At 37.4% G+C, this 8,062-nt stretch overlaps 2 protein-coding genes across 4 annotated transcripts; one reads left to right on the plus strand and one right to left on the minus strand.

Annotated features, from left to right (window-relative positions):
- Nucleotides 1-461: 461 nt before the first annotated feature.
- On the minus strand, nt 462-5,160 carry wdr83os (WD repeat domain 83 opposite strand). The gene is made up of 4 exons (XM_014033763.1): nt 5,010-5,160; nt 4,324-4,429; nt 2,560-2,657; nt 462-849 (listed from the first exon to the last, which is right to left on the minus strand). Exons 1-4 carry the CDS (start codon nt 5,057-5,059, stop codon nt 783-785), a joined length of 321 nt encoding a protein of 106 aa, XP_013889217.1. The 5' UTR covers nt 5,060-5,160; the 3' UTR covers nt 462-782.
- Nucleotides 5,161-5,265: 105 nt separating this feature from the next.
- Nucleotides 5,266-7,908, plus strand: LOC106536474 (WD repeat domain-containing protein 83; the record flags this gene model as incomplete). Of its 3 annotated transcripts, none has more annotated exon segments than XM_014033765.1 (6): nt 5,266-5,385; nt 5,557-5,669; nt 6,914-7,034; nt 7,287-7,392; nt 7,584-7,632; nt 7,782-7,908. In XM_014033765.1, coding segments are annotated over 5 exon segments (506 nt in total), but the record flags the coding sequence as incomplete, so codon positions are not given.
- Nucleotides 7,909-8,062: the final 154 nt, after the last annotated feature.

An 8,062-nucleotide genomic window follows, 5' to 3' on the forward strand; every position in this document is an offset into this window, starting at 1 on the left:
CACATCCAGCTGACTTCCAGCTTCTGGTCTGTAGTCAGCACAGACATTCATGCAGTTAATGTTGAGGCTGTCTGCATGAGCTGCAGTCAGAGCCTTTACTGCAGAAACTGAAGAGGGCAGACTAACATTTGGGTGTGTGTTATTGGCAGTTCTGATATTTCAAAACATAAAAACAATACTTTTATTGTCTGTGAAAACAGCTTATTTCAGCTTTTTGCCTTGACCAAAAAAGTAAACATAATTTGTGCTTGAGACCAATTCTGATCACAGTATTCAAGTGAAACTAGTGTGAAATAAAACTGCAAGACCTTATTTGAACATTCTTGTAATATAGCTCCTATTCTATCTAAAGTCTGATAAATAAGATCCTTTGTTGTGATTAACACACTGATGCCGGCATTGAGACTAAAAACTAAACCCACGTGATACAAGAATACACAAGCTTTCTCATTAACGACAAATTTCATTTCAAACTGCTCAACTTTATTTAGAATATTTAGCAAGAAATCGACTTAACAGCAACATAAGGATTTTTTGTTAAAAAGTGGTAAAAAATACCCCCCCCCCAAAAAAAAAAAACACATGTCAGACAAGTGATCTTTTAACATCATGTTGTTTTGTTCTCTTCTTCTAGACATCTGTTTCTCAGTCATTTTATTGCATTATCTCATGTTTTTGTTTCGTCTCTGTCTGGTTGGTGTGGATGAGGCGATGCTGTCAGTTGGTCAACAATGCCCAGCTCCACAGTTCACTTTCGCCTTTTGTCTGTGATTGGCCCTTGGTTACCACGGTGGTGACATTGGCTGTGGGTTCTGGAGATAGGACATCACAACTGCTGAGATGGACAACCTAGAAATGAAAACAATAAAAAGAGAGAAAAAGAAAAAAAAATTATTGTGCCATATTAAATTCATGTCAGACTGAATGCGAACTGTTCAGAGTATTTTTTTTAAACGTAAAAATGCAGAATTGTTGGTTCAGAATTATTTTGGCTTCTTGTTAAAAATCAGGTTTGCGATATTTCAATTTCAAAGGGTCTTTAAAGTGCCCGCCACATCATATTTTTTTAATAACTATGAATGCATCTTTGGAAAGATAACACTAATAACGTATTACAAAACAAATTTTACGACTCTCAGATGAACAATTGTTGAAATATTTGCATGTGAAGCAACAGGAAGTGATGTCAAAGGGGAATGTCTGCATGTGAACAGAGTGTTACTAGAATAGCTGACAACACAAACTGTAGAGAAGAATTTGACGTTTCTTCAATTCATTTTGAGTCACTATCAGAGAGATGACGAAGAGTTGGAGTTCAAAAATACTGTTTTAATAAACAAAGACCAGTGAGTTTTCATTCTTAAAGAGTTCCCCTTTGATGTCACTTCCTGTTGCACTTTTGCTGAACCAAGTTCAAAGAAATAATGCCAGTTGTGTGACAAAATGGATAAAAATTGTGTGTTTTATGCCAAGTTCCTTACATATAAAGATATTTTCTTTGACTTTTTGTATATGAAGAATATACACGTCACAGGCACTTTAATTATTAAGCGTACATTAGCTTACAAGTTAGCATATCATAAAATACTGCAGCTGAGAACAGCTGTTATCAGGACCAAAACTTTTATAAATGAGCTTCTTTTCTTTTTATCCAAATACATTAAGGTAGATTCTTTTGGTAAACTCAATGACTCACTGTCCSTCCACAGTTTTAATTAGCTTATTTAAGCCTTTGTTAAATGTCAACAAGGTTACTTAAATCATATCCTGGCTTTTGACCAATGTCCCAAATTTGGCCTTGAACAAGCCTCTACGCACACGACTGTTGTGCCCAGTTTATCCGCTGATATCATTTGCTGAGCTAAACATTTTTTTTTGTGTGTCACTAAGCTATGAGTACATTTAGCTTATCTTTAACACAACCTCATCTAGACAATGGACATGGAGGTTTCCCCTCGTTGTAAATCTGTCTGTGAAGGCTTGTTTTAGTGCACTTTTTATAGGCAAATGTGTCCTCCAGAGGGGTCAGGCAGTAAAAAAGTTTTTTTTTATAACAAGATTGGCTTGTGTGACATCTCTGTGCCAAGATCTAACTTCAATTACCTCAGCTGGCATAATTCTGGATTTTAATGTAAATGAAGCTAAAAACTTGCCACTAAAAACTTGCACATTTGGCTCAACATAGCAAGCTCAAACATTAACACGTCTGCAAAGCATACCCCTCTTTTCTTATCATTAAGAGTTGGTAGGGGGGGATTAAGCAGTTTGTCTACAGTCAAAGTTTTCAAGTAATTTCTGGAAGTTGAGTAAGCCTAAAATGCTACACAGTGATACAGATTTGTATCTAAAGCTTCAGTCTCATTTGTTGCTGCTGTAAATTTTCTAAAAGCTCCAAATGAAAAATGAAGAGAACCATAAAATATTTCAACGTTGGCGCCGGCCATGGATTTTGAAACGAAAGCATAAATTAGCAGTTTAAGTCTAAACATATTCAGTTCACCACAGGTGTATATCCTATTTAGTTTCAGAACACAAACACGCATGAAGCTGAATACTCACATAAAGCTGCTCATCATCTGTTTGGTGTCTTCTGAGCTTCGTGAGTTTGCGAAACTGATGAACGAGCAGTAGACTGCGATCCAGGCACACCACTTCAACTGAAAAAAACAAACACGTTTCAACTTTGTGTGGACCCAAACCTTTTCTGTCACCTGATGCGCTGATTCACTCGCTTTTTACCCTTTTTTCTATTTTAGTTTTATTATCTTATATTTTTGTGACCTGACTGGTTGAAAGCTGCTTTTTTTACATATCTATTAAAAAAAAGAAAAAAAATTATATAGGTCTTCTGGACGGGTTCTTCTTTAATGAAACGTTTCGTCTCTCCTCCAAGAGACTTCTTCAGTCTGAGAGTTTCAGGCAAAATTCAGGCTTTTAAGCCCTGCCTCCATGTGACTGATACTCACATCACATGGCTATCATTGACACCTAATTAACACCTATTGTTAACAGGGGTGGAGTGATTCTGGCAATAGCCGCGCTGTAGGAGGGGGACAACTGAAAACGGAGGCCTCCACCTCTGTTTAATGATGGACGGTCTTTCTTCACAAAAATGGCTTCTTTTACTCCTCTCTCAAACCAACGTTCCTCTCTATCAAGAATGAGAACATCCTCATCTCTGAAAGAGTGACCGCTGGCCTGTAAATGAGTGAAAACTGCAGAGTTCTGGCCAATAGATGTAGCTCGTCTGTGTTGGGACATTCTTTTGAACAGTGGCTGCTTTGTTTCCCCGATGTATAACTGGTCGCAGTCCTCCTGGCACTTAACAGCATATACAACATTGCTCTGTTTGTGCCGGGGCACCGGATCWTTGGGGTGAACCAGCCTTTGCCGTAATGTGTTTTGGGGTTTGAAAGCTACTGGGACATCATGTTTAGAAAATAAACGTCTCAGTTTCTCCGAAACACCCGCAACATACGGAATAACCACTGGTTTGGGTCTGGGTTTGGGGGTTTTCATTTTCACCTGAAGGTTGCATGGAYTCCTGTCTGTGTTTCCTGTCTGCTATTTAGTATTTTATAACCGAGACCGTCTATCATTAAACAGAGGTGGAGGCCTCCATTTTCAGTTGTCCCCCTCCTACAGTGCTGCTATTGCCAGTATCACTCCACCCCCTGTTAACAATAGGTGTTAATTAGGTGTCAACAATAGCCATGTGATGTGAGTATCAGTCACATGGAGGCAGGGCTTAAAAGCCTGAATTTTGCCTGAAACTCTCAGACTGAAGAAGTCTCTTGGAGAAGAGACGAAACGTTTCATTAAAGAAGAACCCGTCCAGAAGACCTATACAATTTTTTTCTTTTTGATTTTTTACCTGGATTACTGAGATGCATCAGGACACAATCTATTAAAAATATCCCAAGTAATGTAATCCTTTGGAAATACTTTTTATTGTTAGTTTTATAGAAATATAGCGTAAACATACATTTATAAAAATAACAATAGTACTTTAGGGCTTATTGTATTGATGATTTATCTAAATATTTTTTGCAAGTTGATAAAAGCACATATCTGCATTGAGAGTCAGAGTGTGCTGCTGTGTGCGGTTTATTGTGTCCTTTGTGCTGAATATCAGCAGCTGCCCTTGAGCCCTTTATTTAAAAGGTGAGTTTACCTTTAATCATCTAAATGGACTGATTAGGATGGACCAAGCTTAACCCTTTCAGGGGCAGCGTGTTTCATTTGAACACACAGAAGCATACACAATAGTAGAGGGCAGGAGGAACGGGGAACAACACAAAGAGGTTAGCGTAAGTATATAACCTTGAGCATCAGCCCACACATGCTGAAGATCATGCCAAGCAGGTTCATGTAGTCAGGAGTGGGGTCTTCTAGTGTAGGGTTGGTCTCTGTGCTGGGGGGCTTGTACCTGAAACAACATTTATATGTATTAAACAAGCAATGTAGTATATTATTTGTTATGCAAACGTGTTAAAAAAAACAATAATTTCCTTAATATGTACAGCTAAAAGTCTTATTTTAACACTATGGCCAATAACCTGCTGCTACATGCATCTGCACACTTCTAGTGAGGTTTTAATCCACGTGTGAAGGAAAAGAGCTGAAGACAGGGTATTAGTATGTAGTTGATGAATAGACTTTAGTATAAGTAGATATGTGATTATCCTTTGTCTTTATTGTTGAGTTTAACATTTAATCACCTTTCTGAAAGTGACAAGGACGGACAACTCTGGGGGGAAATGTCCATAACTCGTTAAAGATGTTAAATAAAAGTCTTTTTGAGACGTGAAGAGTTATGATTGAACCACCAGCTGAGCTCTACATAATAATTAATAATGGATAATTATCACGATGCTTTTGTCTGAAGTGGAAGTCCTAATCACCTCTAATCCCATTGGGAAATTATTTGACAGTGAGTTAGCTTACGCTGCTAACAGTCGGTCTCTTCAATAAGGTTTGTATATTTTCTGAATCAAAAAAAATCATACCTTAAAATCTTATTTTGCCTTCTCGGATCTGCCATATTGTTTGAAGACATATTGGGCCAAAAAGATATTCTCCTGTTACAAAATAATGGGAAGAAATGTTAACACGAGTGACCGATTCACAGCTGATCGGCCTCCGTCTGGACGGAAAGGGAACGGAAGAGCGAGGCAATTACTTCCGGTGAATTTCAAAACAAAAGCTTACCGCATCATTTGCGCGAGATTACTCTGAAGGAACTCAGTGACAACTCTTATTTTGACTGGAACATTTGAGCCCAGTATGCATTGCGTGCTCGTGCTAGCCATTAGCATCATTAGCATGGTAGCTGGCAAGTAACACGAAAGAAAGAAGCAGCTCGTAGTTTATAATGCAAATTTGGTAATTTATTCTGTAGTTGAACATCTCCTGGAAACTTTACGTTATTAAATTGGTTAAAGTATGTAAACTAAATTTTTGTAATGTTAAAAATGTGTAGTTTGTATATGCTGAGCAGCCTCTTCTGCTTCAGAATAGTTTGAAGTGTGAATGTTGTCTTGTTTTCTCACACAGAAATAATGTGATGGCGTTTCCTCAACCCAAACCTGAGGCTCCACAGCTTCCTCAGCATCTCCTCAGGACCATAGACTGTCAGCAAGGAGCTGTCAGAGCAGTTCGTTTTAATGGTACAACTCCTGATGTTACAGCATGATGAAAACAGTTTGGACATTTTAAACATGTGCTTACCCAACTTGTAAGGTTTTCAATAAATTTGTCAGATTTTTAAGTGATTTAGATCAATTGGGTTTTTTACACCATTATTATTATTTTCTTTTTAATGTTGATTTTTCACTTGGTTTCAGGCCAGTCATTATACTTCACATTTTATGAGAAATTAGACAGTGACAAGACTGAAAATCATGAACAGTAAATAATTAGTCACCACTTTAGGAAATAGTTTTAAAATACAACAACATAGACCTGACATAAGACCTGAGAGATGTGTCACCTTTCAGTAGCTCCATCCAAGGTTTTAGATGACTTGTCGTTAGGGCTGCTACGATTAATCGATGACTAATCGATTATTAAAATAATCGATGACTAATTTAATAATCGATTAATCGTTTTCTTTTTTGTTGTTGTTCTTTACTTTGTTTTTCTCTCCAAACTGCTTTGACACCTTCCACTGCCACATCTACCTTTCTGTCCTCGACACACATGCACAGTAGTGGTAACTGGGGTAGGCCGTGGACGTCACAAGACATTATACAGACAGGCTCTGGTATCATGGCTACCTGACAACATGATAAGCTGTATGTTTTATATTCAATTAACGTATGATTCGATTAGTCGACTAATCGAAAAAATAATCGGTGATTAATCGATTATTAAAATAATCGTTTGTGGCAGCCCTACTTGTCGTTGGGTATCAGTTTTTGTTGCAAAAATACTATTTTGTCATTTTTTTTGAAGGGCTGATAGTAACGATGTCTTAAGGACTCATTTGAAACGGAGTCTTTGCTGTGTTGTTTAATGCCGGATTTACTTTTACTTAAGTACTTTTTAAAAATGTTTGAGTAAATCATAGGTAAGTCAGAAAAGACTTCACCTCAACTTCTACCCTCCTTAAAACAAACAAACAATAATCACTCTATTGAAAATAGTTGAACACAAAAACTGGATTGAAATGACTAAATAAAAAGCAGACGCTGTCTGTTTAAATCCTGGACAGAATGCTTTGAAGTATTAACAGAAAGACTGATTCATTTAAAAAATAAAATATAAATATTAGGACATATCAACTTCATTTGTTGTGAACCAGTTAAAAGATCTGAACTAATGGCATATGTTTACATTGTCTTATTTTATCTAAGGCTACATCAACCCTGTAATGAGTCATCACTCTTGTTTTTCTCTGTCCTTTCATCAGCTGATGGAAACTATCTACTTTCTTGCGGCAGTGACAAATCCCTAAAGTTGTGGAGTGTGACCCGAGGGACGTTCCTGAAGACGTATAGCGGACACGGTTATGAGGTTCTGGATGCTGACAGGTGAGGAAATTGTTTCCACAATTTCTCAAATCTGAAATCAGAGTTGTCTACGGATGCTGGAAAAAGCTGTATTCATTCATTAATGCAATCGTTGATTAAGGAAAAACAAACCCTGCAGAGAAGATGAGATATATTTGGTTGGTGCTTCAATTTACAGTTAAACTGTTTCATGAGACTTTTAATAAAAGTTACTTCCAACAGTTTTCTTTTGAATTGCATGGCGTCGTTTTTCTTCGTTGTCTGTTTCCACAGTTCTTATGACAACAGCCAGCTTTGCTCGTGCAGCTCTGACAAGACGGTGATTCTGTGGGATGTTTCAACAGGTCAGGTCACACGCAAGCTCCGAGGACACGCTGGGGTTAGTTCTGCTGCCGTGTCTGCTTTTGTAAAATTATTTAAATGTTCTTTGATATGGCATGTTTGTTGGAAGTGCAAAGTGTTTCTGTTCTTGTGTACCTCTGCACGTTTTCCATTTCTTTTAGTACTACTAATATATACTGTATATATACAGTATATACATTTTTTTGCTTAAAATGTTTTCTTTTATAGAAAGTTAACTGTGTGCAGTTCAATGAGGAGGCAACAGTGATTTTATCTGGTGAGTTGGTGAATGGAAAATGTCTCCAGTGCACAGAGAACATATTACTCTAAGTCAGTTTTAACCTGAGCTATTTGTTATGATATATTTTTTGTTCGTATGTAAATCATTTTGTGATCCATGTGTTTGTATTTGTTCTCATTATTCAGGGTCCATAGATGGGTCGGTTCGGTGCTGGGACACAAGATCAAGAAGATTTGAGCCCATCCAGGTTCTAGATGAGGCTCGGGACAGTGTTAGCAGCGTCAAGGTTGCACAACATGAGCTGCTTACTGGGTAACTTACGGTAGACATGATTTTTACCTTGCCAGACAAAAAATAAAAACATTTGCAGACAAGACGTGTAAATGTACGGATTTGATCATCAGTACATTTGTAACTTGTAACCTATTTATTTTTATTATGGCAACTTAAAAATCTAATTTTTCTC

This window comes from Austrofundulus limnaeus, unplaced genomic scaffold, assembly GCF_001266775.1.
Source record: "Austrofundulus limnaeus strain Quisiro unplaced genomic scaffold, Austrofundulus_limnaeus-1.0 Scaffold1835, whole genome shotgun sequence".
Classification (NCBI taxonomy): Eukaryota; Metazoa; Chordata; class Actinopteri; order Cyprinodontiformes; family Rivulidae; genus Austrofundulus; species Austrofundulus limnaeus.

What these genes read in the sequence shown, in the direction of transcription:
- wdr83os (XM_014033763.1), bottom strand. Translation starts at nt 5,059, where the DNA reads ATGTCTTCAAACAATATGGCAGATCCGAGAAGGCAAAATAAGATTTTA. An exon ending in TGTGTGGGCTGATGCTCAAG is followed by an intron (nt 2,658 to 4,323) that starts GTTATATACTTA and finishes TGTTTTTTTCAG; the next exon opens with TTGAAGTGGTGTGCCTGGAT. An exon ending in CAGATGATGAGCAGCTTTAT is followed by an intron (nt 850 to 2,559) that starts GTGAGTATTCAG and finishes TTTCATTTCTAG; the next exon opens with GTTGTCCATCTCAGCAGTTG.